The sequence below is a fragment of the Pseudophryne corroboree genome, chromosome 9 (genome assembly GCF_028390025.1).
Source record: "Pseudophryne corroboree isolate aPseCor3 chromosome 9, aPseCor3.hap2, whole genome shotgun sequence".
In the NCBI taxonomy this organism is placed as follows: domain Eukaryota; kingdom Metazoa; phylum Chordata; class Amphibia; order Anura; family Myobatrachidae; genus Pseudophryne; species Pseudophryne corroboree.
Window position 1 is genome coordinate 312,175,107 of NC_086452.1, and position 24,509 is coordinate 312,199,615.

Below are 24,509 nucleotides of genomic sequence, written 5' to 3' on the forward strand. Positions count from 1 at the left end.
ACAGGAGATATTTGTTAGTATGCAGAGGCTCTATATACAGTATAAGACCCTTGTGTATTTACTGTAATTGTTTCCAGTCCAACGGGATTACATAATAAAACTGGCAGCTGGCAGGCTATGGATTTATTGAAAGGAGAAAGTTGTTTGAGCAATAAGCGCTTTTTCAGATGAAGAAAAAGTAATAAAACACAAAACACATGTTGCAAGGTAATACTTGTGTCATGCAGTTTTTAAAATTGTATAATAATGCACATTTTTTTTACTGCAACAAAACATATGATCCAGATGTTCATCTCACAAATAACAAATGCCAAACATGGAATGTATTCACATAGTGTTAAGTATTTTTTTTATTTCATAAATTAAAAATCTGACATTACTAAACAGTCAACACAGTATGTACAGTGCAGATTCACATTCTTAACAGATGCGCTGTATGTAGGAAGTGCTAGTGCCTAACACACACACACACACACACACACACACACACACACACACACACACACACACACTAGGGTCAGTTCACAAGTTGCCTGAAAAATCAAGAAACTACAGCTGGGCAAAAAAAGGAAAACACACACACACACACAATCGGCAAGTTTACAATTACATCAGTACTAACTGACACGGGGCCTGGTTCAGATGTGGTTGCAGTAGCTATCACGCTAATATGGTAATGCAGCAGGCGTCACACCTCCTGCATGCATTAGCGATCCGAGCTGCATCCTAGGACACAGCATCGGAACATCTGTGACACCATCGGCCGGCTGCAAGACCCATGGGATCATGCAGCCATCCGCCGCAGCTCTGACCAAGGGGCCAGGAAATTTCCATCATCAGACGGAAATCCTGGCCTCGTCACTACCCCCTAACAGCGTCAGACTGTCAATCACTGACAGTCTTCTGTAGATCTGTGTCTGATGTCACAGACCCATACTGCACATGCAAAAAGTACCGTATATTGGTTCTTTGCAGCATGCGCCGCATATTCGTCGGGACATGAATCAGATCCACTCCCTCCAATAACTACCAAATCTTTATGGCAGCAGTACCGTTATCCTCTCTCCTTTCATAATACAGTACTAAAAAATATGAATAATACAGCAAAACTTAAATATTTCTTTTAAATAGGACAAACATTTTTTAAGCGTTTACACTAATGTTTTTACTTTAAGAAAACTGGGAAAGTTACTGTTCTAATACTGATTGATTTCTACAAGTGTTCGCTCTTATATATATATACATAGTCACTGACATGCAATTAGTTATATGAAATAAAAGGTATATTTTAACAATAGTGCACCTAGTAGAGACACTTTTTGTTTTTTTTCTGTTGTACAGTATCTGCTTATCCAAGATCCAAAATCAAAAATATGCATGGTATATAATAAAAGGCAGCACAGAGTAACATCAGTGTACTGCAGAGACTCCCTAACCTTTTGAATCATGGCGCCCTAGAGTATCAGAATTTTTTTCACGGCACCACTAGGTCAAAAGTTTCTTATTGTGAAATTCAGAAAAAAATACTAAATTATTTTTTTTTATTCATAGGCGCCACAAGGATTCCATGACACATTACAGCGTGCAGTTATCACAATTATTAAATAGAAGAGGGCCCTGCTCATACGAGCTTACGCACAGTTTATTTTTAATGTGCTAATATGATAACTGCCTAGAGTATGTTGACAAGTATACTAATGCTAGGGAAACTGTGTGAGAGCCTGATGTCACCATACAGTGCCTCTAAAAGCACAGGACGGAGCGAGCTCCTACACTGATCTTTGGGTCTTGGTGGTTAAGAAACAACTGTGCGTTCACAAGGAAAACAGATTGTTTTCTATATGTGAGATGGGATTCGCCTGACTTACAAATGTTTAACACAATCACTGACCATGATAAGACAGAGGTGACTGTTCAATAGTAATCCTTCTGGATCTTTCTGCAGCATTTGATACCGTGGACCATGGGCTTCTGATTGAGCGACTGATACATTTTTGTGGACTGGATGGCACAGTCCTAAACTGGTTCAAATTATTTCTCACAGGCAGTTCACAGAGAGTATCGTCTGGAGTATACTCATCACCATCAGTGCCATTGCCATGTGGTGTCCCACAAGGTTCTATACTAATCCCCCATGCTTCTTGCAGTATACATGCTTCCGCTGGGTAAAATAATCAGGCGCCATGGCCTGGTCTACCATTGTTATGCAGATGATACACAACTGTACTCGTCCTTTGCTTCGGGCACTGATAACCCAATAGCAACCCTAAATGGCTGTCTAGCTGAGCTCCAGGAGTGGATGAGCGCCAGTTGGCTGCGACTGAACCCGGATAAAACAGAGGTCCTTATGATAGGACCGCCACATCAAAGGAAAAGACTGCAGCATAGCCAACCAACTGGACTTACACTCGGGGATTCAGAACTACAAACCACTAATTGTGTGCGGAATCTTGGCGTTGTCCTGGATGGTGGCTTGACATCCTCATTCTTTCACCTGAGGAACATAGCCAGAATCAAGCACTTAATTTCCTCAGATGATCTGCCAAAAGTCATACATGCATTTGTATCATCTCGATTAGACTACTGTAATGCCCTCTACCTTGGTCTCCCAGCATAAGAATTGCACCGCTTACAGCTGGTGCAAAACACAGCTGCCAGGCTGTTAATCAATCAGCCCCGTTCTAGCCACATAACACCCATCCTCTACTCCCTTCACTGGCTGCCTATAAGATGCCGAATCATCTTCAAGATTGGCTTACTGAGTTTCAAAGCATTACATGACCAAGGCCCAAGGTACCTGAAGCAGCTTCTGACCCCATACTGCCCCACTCGATTACTGCGATCTGTAGATGAAGGACTTTTAGCAGTACCTAGAATCTACCGTAATTCATCTGGGGGTCGAGCTTTTAGTCATGCGGCTCCGACTTTATGGAACTCACTTCCCCGCACAGTGCGAGAGGCTCCAACTATAGAATCCTTCAAAAGTAGACTCAAGACTTTCCTGTTTACTCAAGCATTTCCATAATGTCCCTTTAGTATCTTCATGCTTCTTTATTTTATGAAAAGCTGTTCTATACTTCATTATTTTCTGTACTATATTATGCTATGTATCTGTTAAGCGCCTTGAGTCCTATTGGAGAAAGAGCGCTATATAAATACAATTATTATTATTATTATTATTATTAAGACAGTGGTGAAAAGATCTGCAGAGACCTAATACTTACACTCGCAGGCCCTTTGGAAGCAAAGAGGAACTGATGTAATGTTTTAGTCTAAGAGCTTGTAAGGGCCAAAGCAAGTGGCATCCACGTTTTACTTAATACTTATAGAAAATTGTGTCATACCTTATGCTGTAAAATACATTTATGGTGGGTATTCCATTACGGCAGTTTTTTTCACCTATGCAAAAAAGTGGCACTTTTCATTATTTTTTAGGGAGAATGGGCATTCGCCCTATGCAATATAAAGGCCGTTTTTTTCGTCTAGGCGAAACAATCAAGCAGGAGTAAAAAACATGTCGATCGGCGAATCCACATGTTCTCGCACCTACGCTATGCTGATTTTGAGGCATTTTTCACCAATGCCTTTTCACTAAAAAAAGAAGTGAAAAGGCATTAGCAAAAATGCCCTAAAAATGGGTGAAAAACAGCCCGCAATGGAATACGCAGCGGGGTAAATTCAATAGTTACAAAATTGCTGGAGCTAATTGAATATCCCCCTAAGACTGCAAATTGTCTATATTTTATAATAGTGTTATTCCTTATGTAAAGTGTGATTTTTTTTTTTACAAATGCGTCAATTAATAAACCAACTATTGCAAATATTTTCAAAATGTAATCTAAGGGGGAAGAATTGAATGCTGTTATGATTTTGAGTAAATATACAGTACGTACAACATCTACAGAGTATAAGAACATGGATTTCTTGCATGTACATGAAATGATTTGTTATTACAGTAACAACCACATGTTGCTACTGAAGGGAGTAATGACTAACCAGCAACTAGTCAGATCTATAAACGACCTTCAACAATATAAATCAACAATATAGTTCAACATTTTAGTGCACCATAAACATTACAACAGTGATATTTTACAGCCATTCCTGTATGCTCGACTCTGTTTAAAGACCACAAGACTGCAGGACATTTCTTGTTGATGGGTGTAGTATGTTATGCCGGCGGTCGGGCTCCCGGCGGACAGCATACCGGCGCTGGAATCCCGACCGCCGGCATACCAACAGCTGGGCGAGCGCAAATGAGCCCCTTGCGGGATCGCTACGCTCGCCACGCCTGCGGGCACGGTCTCCCTCCAGGGGGGTCGTGGACCCCCAAGAGGGAGAAAATCTGTCGGTATGCCAGCGGTCAGGATTCCGGCACCGGTATGCTGGTCGTCGGGAGCCCGGCCGCCGGCAAACTGAAGACCACCCCTTGTTGATATATTAGTAAAGCATTATAAAGTAAGTTAAAATCTTTGCCAAGCTGTGTGTTCCTCGTTTTCCTGTAGGGTCTATAAGGAGCTATCTACTGAAATGTGATGGTGGTAGGTTGTGCTGTCATAAAGCACTATATATAACATTTATCCAGCTTTCAGCTGCATTTCTTCCTTGTCTGACCTGCGAAAATATGTCTCGTACAATATTCACATTCTACACTTTTGTAAACAAATTCATCTATCTACAGATCACTGCTATAGGACCAAGTCAAAAAGTATGGCACTGCCATCTTGTTACCAAAGGAGAAGTACCAGCCATGAAGATACAATGATGCAAGTTGTCACCTCATTTTAGGATTGAACGTGTGCATGGGAAGATTGGCATATAAGAATAAAAGAATGCCAAGGAGTGCTAAGCAAGTGTAACTAAATACTGTACAAACATTGATATACATAATAAAAACATGGTCACTCCCAAACGCCAGGCTATATTTGTGAGAGCCTTTTCTGTGGAGTCCTCTCTCTATGATCCTACAGTGTACACATTGTAAGCAGTTTTCCAGGAGTTGTTGTCAACTTTATTCTTCCAGTTTACAACAGCTGCAATAATAAAAACACAGATAAAGGAAGAATCAAAGTTCAACAAATTGTAAACAGCACAGAGACTTGTGATAAAAGCAGGGTACACAGTAAAGGGGTGTGGTATAATATACAGGTTGAGTATCCCATATCCAAATATTCCGAAATATGGAATATTCCGAAATACGGACTTTTTTGAGTGAGAGTGAGATAGTGAAACCTTTGTTTTTTGATGGCTCAATGTACACAAACTTTGTTTAATACACAAAGTTATAAAAAATATTGGCTAAAATTACCTTCAGGCTGTGTGTTAGGGTGTATATGAAACATAAATGCATTCTGTGCTTAGATTTAGGTCTCATCACCATAATATCTCATTATGGTATGCAATTATTCCAAAATACGGAAAAATCCCATATCCAAAATACCTCTGGTCCCAAGCATTTTGGATAAGGGATACTCAACCTGTATCAGCATTCAGACATTCATTATGTGCAACACCAAAATGTCAACATGGTCAGAATTTATTCGGCAGCACATACTGTAATTAAAAAAACAAAATAAAAAAAATTAAAAATAAATAAGTCATCTTACGGCATCTATCAGCGATCAGCATTTGTCTTCAAAATGAATTTCATTCATGAACATTGCACTGGATTGTTTCTGGATTGTTCTGTACCTCTTATCACAATTTAAGGGGTCTATTTACTAAGCCTTGGATGGAGATAAAGTGGACGGAGATAAAATACCAGCCAATCAGCTCCTAACTGCCAAGTCACAGACTGGGTTTGAAAAATGTCAGTTAGGAGCTGATTGGCTGTTACTTTGTCTCCGTCCACTTTATCTCCATCCAAGGCTTAGTAAATAGACCTTTGTGTCACCTATATGCCTAGGACATTTATTATTTATCTTATCTCTTAGTTATGGTAAATAAAGAATATTTTGCGAAATAAAAATATTATCTAAAAAAGGAGTTGGCAACCCTTGATACTAGTGCCATAAGGCGGCACTCGAGGATGTTTTGGCACTAGTGGGATCGGTCCTCCTCGTATTGGGATTGCTCCCCTCATCCACCTCCTCCCCTCACAGAGTATTCCCCTTTGGCATGCTATACCGTCTCCAAACCGAAGAATCAAAGCAGGGCTGCTTATCGTACACATAAAAAGGTTCTGGTGAGTGAATCACAGTTAGTCCTGCTCACAGTCTAGTCCAAAACTCTGAAGCATGTCTTAGTCTCCAGGCCACAAATTAACAACCTAACCTGAGCAAATTGGCTACAAAAGGACATTGAAGCCACTAACATTATTAGTACCCATCTATTAATGTTGTGTTTGTATATTTTGCAATGGTGGTGGCACTATGGAAAGTTTTTGGCTTGTCATATTGAACATCTTAGACCTAAAGAGAAAAACGTTGCCTACCCCTGGAGTAAAATTGTTTATCCTATCGCTGGAAAGGAGTTGGTCACAATCTTACCTGTTGGGGAACAGAGCTGAACTTCAACCTGGTAAGAATTCTTTTCACGTCTTCCACTTTGGGCCTTATCTTTGCCTTCCCTAGGGAAAGAGCTTGACTGTTGGACAGAGCCCATCTCATGCCCAGTTTGTTTACAGTCACATTTCGTGGCACATTGTCTGATGTGCCCAGCCCTTGCTCTGCAGTTATGATGGCAAGAAGGGCATCTTTCTCCAACTCTCTGATTCCCGCTGATAGGATAAAATTGAATGACAAAGTATTAGTGGTAAAAAAATTTTTTTTTATCATTCGCAGTAACTTTTATTTTTCTTACTACATCTGGGGGACACTGGATGACAATAGCGTGTAAAGAGCATTTTTACAGGAGGCACAGCTTCAAACTTAAAGTTGTTGTGTGTAGCCTTCTCTCCCTCTACATCCCACAATGCAGTCTGCCTTAAATTAAATTTGGCAAGCCCATAGGAGACAATGTGCTACACAAGAACAGTCAAACTGACTTTCATCAGACTGACAACACAAACAGAGTAGAGTGTAAGAAACAAAGAAACAAAAGGTGGAAGTGCAGATATATTAAGAGAAATGTATTTAATGGGGGTGTGGTTCATTAAATCGACAGTATCTAGGTCGACAATGTTTAGGTCGACCACTATAGGTCGACAGTCACTAGGTCGACATGGATGGAAGGTCGACATGTGCTAGGTCGACAGGTCTAAAGGTCGACATGAGGATTTTTTTTTTTTTGGGTGTCGTTTTCTTCGTAAAGTGACCGGGATCCCAAATTAGTGCACCGCGTCCCCTCGCATGGCTGGCTTCGCTCGCCATGCTTCGGGCATGGTGCTTTCGCTCCGCTACCGCTTGGCACAGATTACCGTTCCAATCGTAGTCCACGTGGATCGTTAAGTATGAAAAAATTGAAAAAAAGAAAAAAAATGTGAAAAACTCATGTCGACCTTTAGACCGGTCGACCTAGAAACCCTGTCGACCTTCCATCCATGTCGACCTAGTGACTGTCGACCTATAGTGGTCGACCTAAACATTGTCGACCTAGACAGTGTCGATCTTCAGACCGGATCCCATTTAATGGTGAGGACCACAAATCTTTTTTCTCTAGGATCCTATTAATGGGACACTGGCATACAATGGGGATGTTCCAAAAAGAGGATACCCTCAGCTATAACTTTGTGCAAATCATTTTACACTCCAAACATTCGTCTTTAGTTACAGGTGATCAAACGTCAGGTAGACCAACAGAATCACCACTGCCTGACACAAGGTCCTGTACCAGAGAAGGTATCACTGTTTTATGGTTCATATGGAAACTACCTGTGGTTGGAATGAAAGTGTAACACTCCAGAGTTGTAAATTCAGTTTTCTTCCTTTGCGATGTCTGTCCTGGCTTACACAGAGGTCCGTGTGCGCTGTTTCCACACAGTGCTCCCAGCTCAAGCAGAGGTCCGCTGACGCTGATCCCACATGAGTTTCCAGTAGCTGCCGCTATCTCTGTGTATAGCGCTTCACAGCACTTGCTGTCCGCTGTCTTCTCTCTTCACGGACCCTCCAGACAGTACCACAGACTATCGAGAATCACTACTTGGTCACTACTCATACAAAATTGACTCCACCAACTCTAACACATATACATAAAAAATCTATAATTGTACTGTATTGCATGATTGATTTATTTAGTTACATGACACACAGAAACTAACACTATAATTCCCCATTTACATAAAAGCGCTCATCTTACAGACTTTTATCTTGATTAATGTTAGATTTGAGCAGCTGCCCTCTTACACTTATTATCGTGAACACTATTATAACCATTCTCTGTAGTCAGCTGCAGATGGATATTGAGAAGAGTGTTTGACTAAGGATGAAGAGGATATTCTGCTATGTAATGATTGTCACCCTTTTGGATCATAAGAGTGCTGCTATAACGGCCATGACCTTGGTAAATTTCCACAGAGCTGTAGCCAGGCGGAAGGGAAGACCCCTGAAATGATATAGAGCAGTGCCCAAAGCAATCTAAGGTGGCTGTGATGCCCCTTCCAGATCTGAATATTTAGGTATGCATCGTTTATATGCATGGTGTTGAGAAATCATTCCTCTCCATGGAACTGACGACACTGCAAACTGGCTACACCTTAAAGTTGGTAATCTGCAAAAGTAATCAGACAATCGTGAGATTCGGGTTGGCTTGAAAAAGAAAAGTCTGCCCTGGGTACCAAAACGAGGTGGGAGTAAAAGCCCAAACCCTTCTGGTCTGACAGTACCAGAAAAATCACTCCCGAAAATCAGTAGGGAACAGATTGATCCCCGGAAGGCTAGATGTCTGATCTCATCCCTTAGAAGAAAAATGCCTTGGACAAAGTTCAAAGAGGATTAGGATTTAACCAACACGTCCCAGAACAGACCTATCAAGTTGAGAAGTCCGGGCTAGGAGAGAATAACTTTCACACCTCACGCAGCTGCACAGCCCACCTTTCCACTGGCTTATTCTCTCAGGCAGACACCAGAACTGCTGTGCTGAGATGCCCAGTCAGTGATGAAAACTGATTTAACAATACCCTCACATTTACTATCCAAGTTGTCCTTTAAGGACTGTGGGCCTAATTCAACAGCAGTTGCAAATTTGTAAAGTCATGCAATGGGCGTGCACCAAACAGGGATAGAGTCAATGCGCACGTACAAACTGCTGTTAGCATTTGAGAATGCAGCAAAATGCGGTAGCTAAGCAATTGCAATGTCATCACTACAGAACAACGAATACCAGGAGTGTTCGGAGTGTGACTATCGGCAGCATGCACAACTTCTAAGTTGCAGGGCGTGACAAGGGCTTGTAGTGGGTGTTGCATTCAAAAAATTGCGAACCCAAGCTTTAAAAGCAACACTCATTAGCAACGTTTTTTTCTGAGTAGCTTAAGGGTCACATACATCATGTTACTAATGATGAAGACAGGATCAGGATGACCGATGTTCCCATTACTAATAAGTGAAATACATGTAGGTGTATTGAATTCCTGAAGTGATTGAGCTTAACACACTGCAATGAACATGCTTACTGCAGAAAGCATTCTTGTGAAGGTATGTACCGTATGTGAATGTTTTTGTCTCCAGAACACAACGTTTATTACACACAATGGGGGGAATTCAAATGTTTGAAAAGTCGGTTGGGTGTCTGTTTTTTCCTGTCTATTAGATAGGAAAAAACAGACACCCAACTGACTTTTCAAATAATTGAATATCCCCCATTGTGTATGTTTTTGACACAACGGTTTTTGACTATAATACGGACATATAGGGGTATATTCAATAAGAGTCGGGTCCATTCCGACATGCAGTTGTCGGAATGGACCCGACAATCCCTATTCAAAGAGCGGCCAAATCCGACTGTCGGATTTGGCCGTTCCCGGTTTCCTGACCTGCTGCTGCTGTCAGCGGCTGCGGGTGCGCTGACAGCGGCATCGGGGGGAGCGGTTAGCTGTGCCGGGGGTGGAGATGTCTGCGGCGCTGGGAAGGGGGGCGGGGGGGAGATGTTTGCGGCGCCGGGGGCGGAGATGTCTGCGGCGCCGGGGGAGGTGGGAGGAGAGGGGGGAGATGTCTGCGGTGGTGGGGGAAGCAGCAGAGGAGACGGAGCAGACAGGGGGAGGGGAGGAGGAGACTGGGAGGTGCAGCGGCTGCAGCAGCGTAACTGGAGGCTCACGGCAGCGTCCACCCGGCTCCAGCAAGAGGGACCTCGCTTGCTGGAGCCGGGTGGACACTGCCGCTGGGTTCCTGCTCGCCCCGCGTTCCCCCCCCGCCCCCCGTCTCCTGCTCTCAGCTTCCTCATCTCAATCCGACTTTTTTTAAAGTCAGATTGAGACTGTCGGAAACGGGACTAAAACCTGTCGGGTTTGGCACCGCTTACGACAATGCATGCTGATCGGCGGCTTGTCGGAAAAAATGGGGCCGTAATGAATAGGTCAGAACCCCTTACGACCTAAAACTGTCGGAAGCTGCCATCTTTCCGACAAGACGGCAGCTTCCAACAGTTATTGAATACACCCCATATTAACACATTTCACTTAGAGTGCCCCAACCCATGTTAAAGTATTTTTTCTTTTTTCATATAGTATGTGTTATGTATGATCAGTGATACAAGGTTATGTTGTCTGCACGTGGCTGCATAGATCTCACTAAGCGTCACAGTCAGTCACACTGTTTGATGAAACAGTTAATCAGAACCAGTTTAAAAAAATAATTTCAATCACCATCCATGCTCACAAAGCTTAAATGATTGATAATACTGCGTGCTGATGCACATTTGAGTGAACGCATTCTGTTATACATTTATGGTTCTGTGAAGGCTGGGTGGGTTCTACGGTGTGCGTACACACAGTCTTGACCACAGCTGCAAAGGTGGGTTTGGCTTCTTGAGTGCGGATTTTAACGTTTGCGATTGCAAACCAGTTGCGTGTGATTGCCGATGTGATTGCTGCTGAATCAGACTCGTGTTAGGAACTGGGAGATGTAATATGGGTGGAGTGGGCACTAAAGGGATTAGAGGGGAAAGAAAAATCTGGTCCCTCACTGGACGTGGACGGTCTTAACCGTCCTGAGTGAATTTAACCCAGGAGGGCTACATTTTCAACATGGCAGGTTCCATCATCTCGGCTGTATCTTCTCCAGATGAGTGCATTGAGACAATTCGAACTGGCATTGGGAACACATATAATACGACACAGAGGGCCAAATGTAATAGAGTGAGACTTGCAAAGAGTGAGAGATTTGGTAAGGTTTTGCAGTTTTTTTTACAGTGGCAATCATTTACACAGCAAGATCAACCTGGTTTTGCAGTGTAAATGATTGCCACTTTAAAAAAAACTGAAAAACTTTACCAAATCTCTCACTTTCTGAAACTTTCACTCTATTACATTTGGCCCAGAGTGTTTTGTCTCTGGAGAGTTATCTGACATAATGAAAGACAAGAAAATCTTAATTGATGACAACCTGTATAACATAATCAGTGAGGGGGGACTCATACCCCTTTTCCACTAACGAGCACGGGTCGCAGCCGGGAGCCTGACACGGGAGCTGCCCCCTGCTGCGACCCGTGCTCGGTCCCTTTCCCATTAGCAGTCACAACCCGGCAAATGCCGGGTTGGTGACGCTTCTAGTGACACGGCAGGGGCGGCGCAGGGAGATCACATGATCTCCCAGCGCCGCCTTCCCTATGCACTGTGAACGGGAGCCGTGTCACCTCGACACGGCTCCCGTTCACACTAGACAGCTAGCCGGGTTGAACACGTGTTCAACCCGGCTAGCTACCAGGGTAGGATTCCCGGATCACTTGATCCGGGTTTACCCTTTTCCACTTGCAAAAAACACGGGTAAATGCGCGCCCCCGTGCATTTACCCGTGTTTTTTGAGCTAGTGGAAAAGGGGTATTAGAGTGACACAATAAAAAAAACTGCATTGTCACCCACATAATCCGTTACTTGTTAGACCTCTCTCTGGGAGCCAGGAGGACCCTGTATGATAGACAGAGAGCAAATAAATACCTTAATTCGGGTGCCCTCCAGCAAAGTTCAACACATGTACTCCACAACTTCAAGAATAAAAAAAATAAGAATTTACTTACCGATAATTCTATTTCTCGGAGTCCGTAGTGGATGCTGGGGTTCCTGAAAGGACCAAGGGGGAATAGCGGCTCCGCAGGAGACAGGGCACAAAAAGTAAAGCTTTACGATCAGGTGGTGTGTACTGGCTCCTCCCCCCATGACCCTCCTCCAAGCCTCAGTTAGGTACTGTGCCCGGACGAGCGTACACAATAAGGAAGGATTTATGAATCCCGGGTAAGACTCATACCAGCCACACCAATCACACCGTACAACCTGTGATCTAAACCCAGTTAACAGTATGATAACAGCGGAGCCTCTGACAAGATGGCTCACAACAATAATAACCCGATTTTTGTAACTATGTACAAGTAATGCAGATAATCCGCACTTGGGATGGGCGCCCAGCATCCACTACGGACTCCGAGAAATAGAATTATCGGTAAGTAAATTCTTATTTTCTCTATCGTCCTAGTGGATGCTGGGGTTCCTGAAAGGACCATGGGGATTATACCAAAGCTCCCAAACGGGCGGGAGAGTGCGGATGACTCTGCAGCACCGAATGAGAGAACTCCAGGTCCTCCTTAGCCAGGGTATCAAATTTGTAGAATTTTACAAACGTGTTCTCCCCCGACCACGTAGCCGCTCGGCAGAGTTGTAATGCCGAGACCCCTCGGGCAGCCGCCCAAGAAGAACCCACCTTCCTTGTGGAGTGGGCTTTTACCGATTTTGGCTGTGGCAGGCCTGCCACAGAATGTGCAAGCTGAATCGTACTACAAATCCAGCGAGCAATAGTCTGCTTAGACGCAGGAGCGCCCAACTTGTTGGGAGCATATAGTATAAACAGCGAGTCAGATTTCCTGACTCCAGCTGTCCTTGAAATGTATATTTTTAAAGCTCTGACAACGTCCAACAACTTGGAGTCCTCCAAGTCGCTTGTAGCCGCAGGCACTACAATAGGTTGGTTCAGATGAAATGCTGACACCACCTTAGGGAGAAAATGCGGACGAGTCCGCAGTTCTGCCCTGTCCGAATGGAAAATCAGATATGGGCTTTTGTAAGATAAAGCTGCCAGTTCTGACACTCTCCTGGCCGAAGCCAGGGCTAGTAGCATGGTCACTTTCCATGTGAGATATTTCAAATCCACAGTTTTTAGTGGTTCAAACCAATGAGATTTGAGAAAGTCCAAAACAACATTGAGATCCCACGGTGCCACTGGAGGCACCACAGGGGGCTGTATATGCAGCACTCCCTGAACAAAAGTCTGGACTTCAGGAACTGAAGCCAATTCTTTTTGGAAGAAAATCGACAGGGCCGAAATTTGAACCTTAATAGATCCCAATTTGAGACCCATAGACAATCCTGATTGCAGGAAATGTAGGAATCGACCCAGTTGAAATTCCTCCGTCGGAGCACTCCGATCCTCGCACCACGCAACATATTTTCGCCAAATGCGGTGATAATGTTGCGCGGTTACTTCCTTCCTTGCTTTAATCAAAGTAGGAATGACTTCTTCCGGCATGCCTTTTTCCTTTAGGATCCGGCGTTCAACCGCCATGCCGTCAAACGCAGCCGCGGTAAGTCTTGAAACAGACAGGGACCCTGCTGAAGCAAGTCCCTTCTCAGAGGTAGAGGCCACGGATCTTCCGTGATCATCTCTTGAAGTTCCGGGTACCAAGTCCTTCTTGGCCAATCCGGAACCACTAGTATCGTTCTTACGCCTCTTTGCCGTATAATTCTCAATACTTTTGGTATGAGAGGCAGAGGAGGAAACACATACACCGACTGGTACACCCAAGGCGTTACCAGCGCGTCCACAGCTATTGCCTGCGGATCTCTTGACCTGGCGCAATACCTGTCCAGTTTTTTGTTGAGGCGAGACGCCATCATGTCCACCATTGGTCTTTCCCAACGGGTTACCAGCATGTGGAAAACTTCTGGGTGAAGTCCCCACTCTCCCGGGTGAAGGTCGTGTCTGCTGAGGAAGTCTGCTTCCCAGTTGTCCACTCCCGGGATGAACACTGCTGACAGTGCTATCACATGATTCTCTGCCCAGCGAAGAATCCTTGCAGCTTCTGCCATTGCACTCCTGCTTCTTGTGCCGCCCTGTCTGTTCACATGGGCGACTGCCGTGATGTTGTCCGACTGGATCAACACCGGTTTTCCTTGAAGCAGAGGTTCTGCCTGGCTTAGAGCATTGTAGATTGCTCTTAGTTCCAGAATGTTTATGTGAAGAGACGTTTCCAGGCTCGACCACACGCCCTGGAAGTTTCTTCCTTGTGTGACTGCTCCCCAGCCTCTCAGGCTGGCGTCCGTGGTCACCAGGATCCAATCCTGTATGCCGAATCTGCGGCCCTCCAATAGATGAGCACTCTGCAACCACCACAGAAGAGATACCCTTGTCCTTGGAGACAGGGTTATCCGCTGGTGCATCTGAAGATGCGACCCTGACCATTTGTCCAACAGATCCCTCTGGAAAATTCTTGCGTGGAATCTGCCGAATGGAATTGCTTCGTAAGAAGCCACCATTTTTCCCAGGACTCTTGTGCATTGATGTACAGACACCTTTCCTGGTTTTAGGAGGTTCCTGACAAGCTCGGATAACTCCTTGGCTTTTTCCTCCGGGAGAAAAACCTTTTTCTGAACCGTGTCCAGAATCATCCCTAGGAACAGCAGACGTGTTGTCGGAATTAACTGGGATTTTGGAATATTCAGAATCCACCCGTGCTGTTTTAGCACTTCTTGAGACAGTGCTAATCCCATCTCTAGCTGTTCTCTGGACCTTGCCCTTATTAGGAGATCGTCCAAGTATGGGATAATTAATACGCCTTTTCTTCGAAGAAGAATCATCATCTCGGCCATTACCTTGGTAAAGACCCGAGGTGCCGTGGACAATCCGAACGGCAGCGTCTGAAACTGATAGTGACAGTTCTGTACGACGAACCTGAGGTACCCCTGGTGTGAGGGGTAAATTGGAACGTGGAGATACGCATCCTTGATGTCCAAGGATACCATAAAGTCCCCTTCTTCCAGGTTCGCTATCACTGCTCTGAGTGACTCCATCTTGAACTTGAACTTCTTTATGTACAGGTTCAAGGATTTCAGATTTAGAATAGGTCTTACCGAGCCATCCGGCTTCGGTACCACAAATAGAGTGGAATAATACCCCTTTCCTTGTTGTAAAAGGGGTACCTTGACTATCCCCTGCTGAGAGTACAGCTTGTGAATGGCTTCCAAGACCGTCACCCTGTCGGAGGGGGACGTTGGTAAAGCAGACTTCAGGAAACGGCGAGGTGGATCCGTCTCTAGTTCCAACCTGTACCCCTGAGATATTATCTGCAGGATCCAGGGATCTACCTGCGAGTGAGCCCACTGCGCGCTGAAATTCTTGAGACGACCCCCCACCGCCCCCGAGTCCGCTTGAGAAGCCCCAGCGTCATGCTGAGGCTTTTGTAGAAGCGGGGGAGGGCTTCTGTTCCTGGGAAGGAGCTGCCTGTTGCTGTCTCTTCCCCCTTCCTCTGCCTCGTGGCAGATATGAATATCCCTTTGCTCTCTTGTTTTTAAAGGAACGAAAGGGCTGCGGTTGAAAAGTCGGTGTCTTTTTCTGTTGGGGAGTGACTTGAGGTAAAAAGGTGGATTTCTCGGCTGTAGCCGTGGCCACCAAATCCGATAGACCGACACCAAATAACTCCTCCCCTTTATACGGCAAAACTTCCATATGCCGTTTTGAGTCCGCATCGCCTGACCACTGTCGCGTCCATAAACTTCTTCTGGCCGAAATGGACATAGCACTTACCCGTGATGCCAGTGTGCAGATATCCCTCTGTGCATCACGCATATAAAGAAATGCATCCTTTATTTGCTCTAAAGACAGTAAAACATTGTCCCTATCCAGGGTATCAATATTTTCAATCAGGGACTCTGACCAAGCTACCCCAGCACTGCACATCCAGGCTGTCGCTATAGCTGGTCGTAGTATAACACCTGTATGTGTGTATATACTTTTTTTGGATATTTTCCATCCTCCTATCTGCTGGATCTTTAAGTGCGGCCGTCTCAGGAGAGGGTAACGCCACTTGTTTTGATAAGCGTGTGAGCGCCTTGTCCACCCTAGGAGGTGTTTCCCAGCGCGCCCTAACCTCTGGCGGGAAAGGGTATAAAGCCAATAACTTCTTTGAAATTAGCATTTTTTTATCGGGGGCAACCCACGCTTCATCACACACCTCATTTAATTCATCTGATTCAGGAAAAACTATAGGTAGTTTTTTCACACCCCACATGATACCCTGTTTTGTGGTACCTGTAGTATCAGCAATATGTAACGCCTCCTTCATTGCCAAAATCATATAACGTGTGGCCCTACTAGAAAATACGGTTGATTCGTCACCGTCGCCACTGGAATCAGTGCCTGTGTCTGGGTCTGTGTCGACCGACTGAGGCAAAGGGCGTTTTACAGCCCCTGACGGTGTTTGAGGCGCCTGGACAGGCACTAATTGATTGTCCGGCCGTCTCATGTCGTCAAACGACTGCTTTAGCGTGTTGACACTATCCCGTAATTCCATAAATAAAGGCATCCATTCTGGTGTCGACCCCCTAGGAGGTGACATCCCCATATTTGGCAATTGCTCCGCCTCCACACCAATATCGTCCTCATACATGTCGACACACACGTACCGACACACAGCAGACACACAGGGAATGCTCTTAACGAAGACAGGACCCCACTAGCCCTTTGGGGAGACAGAGGGAGAGTTTGCCAGCACACACCAAAAGCGCTATATATGACAGGGATAGCCTTATAATAAGTGCTCCCTGTATAGCTGCTTTAATAATATAGTTTTGCCACAATTTTGCCCCCCCTCTCTTGTTTTACCCTGTTTCTGTAGTGCAGTGCAGGGGAGAGCCTGGGAGCCTTCCTGACCAGCGGAGCTGTGTGAGGAAAATGGCGCTGTGTGCTGAGGAGATAGGCCCCGCCCCTTTTTCGGCGGGCTCGTCTCCCGCTCTTTAGTGGATTCTGGCAGGGGTTAAATATCTCCATATAGCCCCCGGAGGCTATATGTGAGGTATTTTTAGCCAAAAAAGGTTTTCATTTGCCTCCCAGGGCGCCCCCCTCCCAGCGCCCTGCACCCTCAGTGACTGCCGTGTGAAGTGTGCTGAGAGGAAAATGGCGCACAGCTGCAGTGCTGTGCGCTACCTTAAGAAGACTGAGGAGTCTTCTGCCGCCGATTCTGGACCTCTTCTCGTTTCAGCATCTGCAAGGGGGCCAGCGGCGAGGCTCCGGTGACCATCCAGGCTGTACCTGTGATCGTCCCTCTGGAGCTAATGTCCAGTAGCCAAGAAGCCAATCCATCCTGCACGCAGGTGAGTTCACTTCTTCTCCCCTAAGTCCCTCGTTGCAGTGATCCTGTTGCCAGCAGGACTCACTGTAAAATAAAAAACCTAAGCTAAACTTTTCTAAGCAGCTCTTTAGGAGAGCCACCTAGATTGCACCCTTCTCGGCCGGGCACAAAAATCTAACTGAGGCTTGGAGGAGGGTCATGGGGGGAGGAGCCAGTACACACCACCTGATCGTAAAGCTTTACTTTTTGTGCCCTGTCTCCTGCGGAGCCGCTATTCCCCCTTGGTCCTTTCAGGAACCCCAGCATCCACTAGGACGATAGAGAAAATAAAAAATAAATTCAATCAAGAAAAACAAAACGTACAAACTTTATCCAGCCCTGTACAGAAGCGCCTACTCCATGAAAACAAAAAAAACTGAGTTAAGGCAGATTGCATTGTTGGATGCAAAGGGGAAGGCGGAAACCCAGAAATAAGTTTAATTTGAAGATGTGCTTTCTCCTGGAACAGCAACCCGTACATGCTATTGCCTACCAATGTCCAAAAGATAAGATGATAGAGAAATTGAAGCTTTTTCAATATATGAAATAGTTTTAAATTAGATCAGCAACATATTATAGTAGATACAATTTTTTCAGTAATGATGTCTTTTCAATTAATTAATGCAATTAAGCTTACCAACTGATGCAATAATACTTGTTGTAATATTGAAGAGATCCAGAACGACTCCTGGATAGGCTGGGTAGAGCAAGTAAAGATGTCGTTTCCAAGGCACTGCTGCTTTTGTATGTAACACCTAGCGGCATAAAGAGAAATATCACTTTACTAAAATATGTGCTACTATGGCGCTAGATTCAAAAGTAGTATGCATGGAGTAAAAACAGAAGAGGGCAGGCTGTTCCAGTGGGGCACCACCAGGAGGGGCATTTCGCCATTTTTAAATCGGCAATGGTGCGGTGCCCTCCTGAAATAGCCTAGAGTGAACATTACTCATGAATGTACACCAGGAAAGGGATTCATAACGGCATTTGCATAAATGAATCAGGCCCATTATTACTAAACGGGATGCGGTTAGCATCCTGGCAGTTGGGATGCCAGCGGACATGTGATGGATGCCGGGATCCTGACACCACTCGGAATCCAGACACCGGAACGCAGACCGCCGACATCCCAAAGGTAAGTATCAGGGTCTCTGTTGGGGTAAGGGCCCAGGTGGGGAGTTATGGTTATGCACTCCAAGAGAGGAGGGAGGGCCCCCCCTTCAAGTCTTAGCTCTAGCCGCCACCCCCAAAGTCTTAGCCATAGCCACTTCCCTCCAATTTTAAGCACTAGCCGCCACCCCAGGCGGTATGGGATAGGGGATGGGACAGGGGAGGGGTAAAATAAATTACCCAGTCCTGTCAGCATTCTCATTGTCAGGATGCTGGTGTTGGTCATGTGTTAGACACCTGTCTAAACAAACAGCGCTTCTACATAAAATTGCATGTAAATCAGTATGATCACCAGTGCACTGTAGGAATAACAGCTGCATAGCTGCACTCAGCAATCGAGAAGAAACACACAAGGCTGATCTTTATAGGCCACAACCAAGTGATGTAGAAATAAAACAGATTATAGGCCGGAATCAGAGGTGGATGCACTGCCGATGTCGGTTGCAGTGGAGCGAGTTTTTGCTACTGTGCATGCATCACAGTCGCACTGCTACCATGCGGCAATTGATTAGCGACGACAGAAGAAGTGAGGATTTATTCGCAAAGCAACAGGTAGTGACCATTTGTGGGACGTAACGAATCAAATGCAGACGTGTCACAACCAGGGCCGGATTAACAATGGGGCGGGTGGAGCTGCAGCTCCAGGCCCGCCCATGAAATTAGGCCCACAGGACTCCCTGCAGTGCTGTGAAGCCAGTATTGACAGGAGAAGAAAAATCCTGTCAACAGCAACAGCCCAGCTCCCCTCCCAGTTGCCCTACTCACCCTCTCACCCCACGATCAGCAGGAGATGTCAGTTCTACACACTGAGCAGTCTGAAGCCCCGCCCCCTGACCGTCTGAAGCTCCGCCCCCTGGTCGGCCGTAGCTCCACCCCCTGGCTGTCTGAAACTCTGTCCCCTTTGCCTGAGGCTGTGACATGCCTCAGTTGGCTGAAGCCCATTCACGGCCCCTCCAGACCTCAGCCTCTGAGTTTAGTTAGCAGCAAGGCACTAATGGTGTGATAGTAAGTGCTGCTGTGGATGGAGGCTAGATCACAGGAAGAAGGAAATACAGTTATCACTGGCTTTGCAGAAACCAGCAGGCATGCCCGAACTACCTTCCCACAGGTCAGTGTAAGATCTCGCCCCTGTCTATTTATTTGCATGTATCCGCCCCATAAAAAGGCATCAGTGCGCCCTGTGCAGCACACGTCCCCTGAGCGGCACCCTTAAATCCATGCCCCATGGGGTGGGTGGGTGAAAGTGCCTTCTAAGGTGCAGAGGTTGTGGCAGCGAGTGAGCCGGGAGTAACTCCCACCCCCGCAGCCACTGCGGAGGCTTGGAGGCGCAGGGCTGCGAGGATGTCGCCACTGATTCAGAGCAGATTGACATGCGGACTAGCCGTCCGCATGTCAATCTGCTAAATGTCCCTTCCAAAATGGCCGCCGCCATGGAGGAGAAATGCTAGAGGTCATACTTGACCTCTAGCGTCTAGGAAGTACCGGGACCCACGGGAGCGCATAGCGCTGTCCGCGGCACCCTGCAGCCCTGCCACCCTGGTGGGACGGCGGCAGCAGCAACGAGGGGATCGGGCAGTGGTGCCCGCGGCTCACTACAACCTTCAGCATCAAGAGGGGATCGGGCAGCATTGCCCACGGCTCACTAAACAGCGGGGAGCAGTTTGGGAAGCATTACTCCCTAGCAACAAACAAGCATGACACCCAGTGCATGAAATCCCTTGCAACAAGCATCGCCCCCTGGCAACGAGCTTGACACCCAGTGCATGAAACCTTTGGCAACGAGCATGACACCCAGTACATGAAATCCCTGGCAACAAGCATTACCCCCTGGCATCGAGCTTGACACCCAGCGCATGAAACCTCTGGCAACAAGCATAACACCCAGCGCATGAAACCTCTGGCAACAAGCATAACACCTAGCGCGTGAAACCCCTGGCAACGAGCATGACACCCTGAGCATGAAACCCCTGACAACGAGCAGGTAATTTACTTAATGTGTAATGGGCATTGCGGTGTGTGGCATAATATATAACGGGCATTGCGATGTGTGGCATAATGTATCACGGACATTGTATGTGGTATAATATCTCGGGCGTTGTAGTGTGTGGTATAATGTATAACGGGCATTGTGATGCGTGGCGTAATGTGTCACAGGCCTTATGGTGTGTGTCATAATGTGTCACAGGCATGACGGTGTGTGGTATAATGTCTCAGGGACATTGCAGTGTGTGGCATAATTTATAACGGGCATTGCAGTGTGGCATAATGTGTCAAAGGCATTATTGTGTGGGCATAATGTCTAAGGGACTTTGCAGTGTGTGGCATAATGTATAAGGGGCATTACTATAAGGAGGAATAATGACAAATAATGTAAGGGGCATGAATCAGGATTATTTTTTCCCCCTGCGGTCGCCAATGTCTCGTCGCGCAGGTATCAAAACTGGGGTATAAGGTAGTCTTTTCCTGTAACACCATGCCACTTTCAGTGAAGCCACACCCATTTTAATGAAGCACCAACCCCTTTTTTGGCTTGGGTGCGCGTAAATTCTTCACTTTGTTAGTGCCAATTATGAGGGGGGGGGGAGGCGCCAGAGAATTTTTTGTCTGGGGGGGGATAAAAATTTCTAGTTACGCCACTGCGAGTGAGTATGGCTGGCTCTGCAACACGGTGTGTGACACATTGTTTAAATACACACATACATACATAGACACACAATTGGAAGGGTACAGGAGTTTAAGGCACACAAGTGAAAAGGAGGTTGGACAGTATGGAAGGCGTTAGAAGCCCTCCCAACACCATATAGAGTACCTGGGCACCTCCTCTGCGCTGTGTGATGTTACACACCACTGCACCCAGCACAGAGGCAGAGTACCTTCTTACTGACTGAGACCTGTCACCTGATAGAGTTGAAACTGAGGTAAATAATCTGAATTCTAGTCAGGTTTTTTTTGTCATTATAATATGCGGAGTCTGGAGGGTAGACTAATGTATATTTATGCTGTATTTCTCATATGTTTTTATGTATATATATTGTGACAAGAACACTGGGATAGTGTTTGAGGGCAGGTATATTTGTCCCAGGTTCTTGTCTTACATGTTTTAGAAAATGTTAACTTCTAGGAAAAATGCTTTTTGTTTTGTCTGAACCTTTTCAGTTTGCTGTAAAAGCTGGGTAAAGGCTCTGAGAGAGAGATAAGGCGAGTTCTAGACATTGGGCCCAGTTCGGGTCTTTGGCCTCACAGAGGGCTAATCAGGGTTTCAGCTGTGTAAGAGTGATATAGTGCTTCTAACCTGATTAGTATGGGCAGACTGCCTGGGAAGGCTGCAGGATCTGTGTGTGAGAGACACGCTTTCTGATGCAAGTAAGCTATACAGTATGTACTGAAGAACTCTGTGTTTTGTTTAGTGACAGTTAGGAACATCTTATGTTTAGTTAGTGCCGGACAGGCAAGGTATTTTTATTTTGGGGTTTGTTTTATTTTCTGTTTCAATAAAACTGGCCGGGGTCAGTTGTACCAGAAACTGGACTTGTGTTGTTCCTCAGCTGCTGCGTGCTGCCATATTCCCCAGGAAAAGGCACCTTGCACCCCTACAGTGTTACAACTTGGTGGAGAATGCGAGCAGGCCGTTCTGCGCATAAGTGAAAGCAGCAGCTTTGTGAGGCCTGCAGAAAACGGTGGTTTATGCAGATACAGCCCAGTGTGAAGTTACTGAGACTCACCCCTGAGGGTTTGATATATGTCCTGGGTGAAAGCAGCTGCAAAGCCGCCTGAAAAATCTGTTGACATGGAGGATCTGCTTAAAGCCTTGCTGCAAGCTACAGCGGCTCAGCAGGAGGCCAACCGACAGCAGCAGGTGGCAATGGAGGAAGATTGGAGACTACAGCAGGAGGCCAACAGACAGCAGCAGGTGGCAATGGAGGAAAATAAGAGACAACAGCAGGCAGTTGTTGATGAACTTTACAGGCAACAGCGTCAGGATAGAGAGGCCTTAGCAGAAGTGGTGCAGAGACTTGCAGCTCGGGTGGAGATGTGGCCGTCAGTGCTCCAACCAGCTCTAGTTCTATACGAGCCAGTCACTTCCTGCAGAAAATGACAGAGGCTGATGATGTGGAGGCCTATCTGACCACGTTTGAAAGGACTGCCGAGCGTGAGAACTGGCCGAAAGCACAGTGGGCCAGTCTGCTGGCACCTTTCCTGTCAGGTGAGCCCCAAAAAGCTTACTTTGATTTAAGCCCTGCTGAGGCTCGGGACTATGATAAACTAAAGACTGAGATCCTGACCCGCCTGGGAGTCACGCTGTCAGTACGAGCACAACGGGTGCACCGTTGGCTGTACGCCATGGAGAAGCCTCCGCGCTCCCAGATGCACGACCTTATTCAGCTAACAAAAAAATGGCTACAGCCAGAGACATTAACTGGTCCCCAGATGGTGGAAAGAGTCGTCATGGACCGCTACTTGAGATCTTTGCCCATGGTCCTGCGCAAGTGGGTGAGCCATGGAAACCCGGGTACTGCTGACCAATTAGTGGACATGGTAGAGAGGTATTTGGCAGCAGAGGAACTACTGATGACCACCCAGCAACCCATAGATCCTCGACAGCGCCCTTCAGTAAAGGCTGGTAAGACTGTTCCGTGGGAAAACGTTGCTGGGCGGTTAAGAGAACGCAAGGCTGGAGAGACTGTAAACACTGGCCCTGGAAACAGGCCAATGGGGCTAGAACGGTCTATGCTGCCCAAATGGGTTGATAATCGTGTGGTTAAATGTTTTAGGTGTGGTATGCCAGGTCATGTTATTGCCAATTGCCCAGTCACGCAAGAACCCATGCAATGTGATGCTGCCTTTGAATGTCGCAGAATGTCTTTCTTTGCTAGGTTAGCCTGTACTGTGGTACCTTCACCTGAGCTGGAAAAACAAATGTGCGATGTGTTCTTAGAAGGTAACCGGGTAGAGGCCTTGCTAGATTCAGGAAGTTTAGTTACCCTCGTGAAAGCTGGGTTAGTGAACCCCTTAAAGGTCCAGCAAATACCTATTGGGGTAACTTGCATACATGGGGATACCCAACATTATGCCACTGCTGAGGTGAATATAGAAACTTGTTGTGGGTCAGCAATGGTTAAAGTGGGACTGGTCCCTACCTTGGTGCATGAGGCCATAATAGGGAGGGATTTTCCTCATTTTTGGAAACTGTGGGAATCCCGGTTATCAACAGATGTGAGAAGTAAAAAGCCAGTTGATAATACCGGTGATTTTATGGATGTACGTGGGTCTTCGGAACTCTCTGGCCCTTTGCCTTTTGCTAGTTTGGCTGGGGAAGTGACAGATGGGGAGTCCAGTGAGGACCCTCTTGCCGGGAACAGAGACATAGTAGTTAGAACTGAAAGCGTGCCTGACCTGGAGGTAAAGAAGGATCTGTTTGCGTCTGAACAGTTAAAGGATCCTACCTTAATAAAGGCTAGAGAGAATGTTAAGATTGTTAATGGGGAACCTGTGGTACCAGGTGACAGGGTTACGTATCCCCACATGGCCATCTGTAATGAGCTCTTGTACCACATTGTCAAAAGGGGTGAGGATGTGGTGGAACAGCTGGTAGTTCCCCAGCCTTATCGGAGAACGGTACTAGATTTAGCTCATAGTCACGTTACCGCAGGACATTTAGGGGCAGAAAAAACCACTGAAAGAGTTTTACAAAGGTTCTTTTGGCCAGGGGTTTATAAAGAAGTGTCTGAATATTGTTCTTCCTGTCCTGAATGCCAGTATCATGCCCCTAGACCCCATTTCAGGAGCCCACTAGTTCCCATGCCTATTATAGAGGTCCCGTTTGACAGAATAGCCATGGATCTCGTGGGGCCCTTGTTAAAGTCTGCTCGGGGCCA

The 24,509-nt window shown here is 46.1% G+C and overlaps 1 protein-coding gene across 3 annotated transcripts in view; it reads right to left on the reverse strand.

Moving 5' to 3' along the window:
• Positions 1-322: 322 nt before the first annotated feature.
• Positions 323-24,509, reverse strand: part of FAM234B (family with sequence similarity 234 member B) — a 251,461-nt gene continuing 227,274 nt past the window's right edge. For all 3 annotated transcript variants that reach the window (XM_063940433.1, XM_063940432.1, XM_063940434.1), the window contains exons 11-13: positions 18,101-18,218; positions 6,489-6,718; positions 323-5,033 (exon numbers count right to left, since the gene is read on the reverse strand). In XM_063940433.1, the coding sequence (XP_063796503.1) occupies positions 5,025-5,033; positions 6,489-6,718; positions 18,101-18,218 (357 nt within the window). In that variant the 3' untranslated portion in view covers positions 323-5,024. The remainder of the gene's footprint in view (positions 5,034-6,488; positions 6,719-18,100; positions 18,219-24,509) is intronic.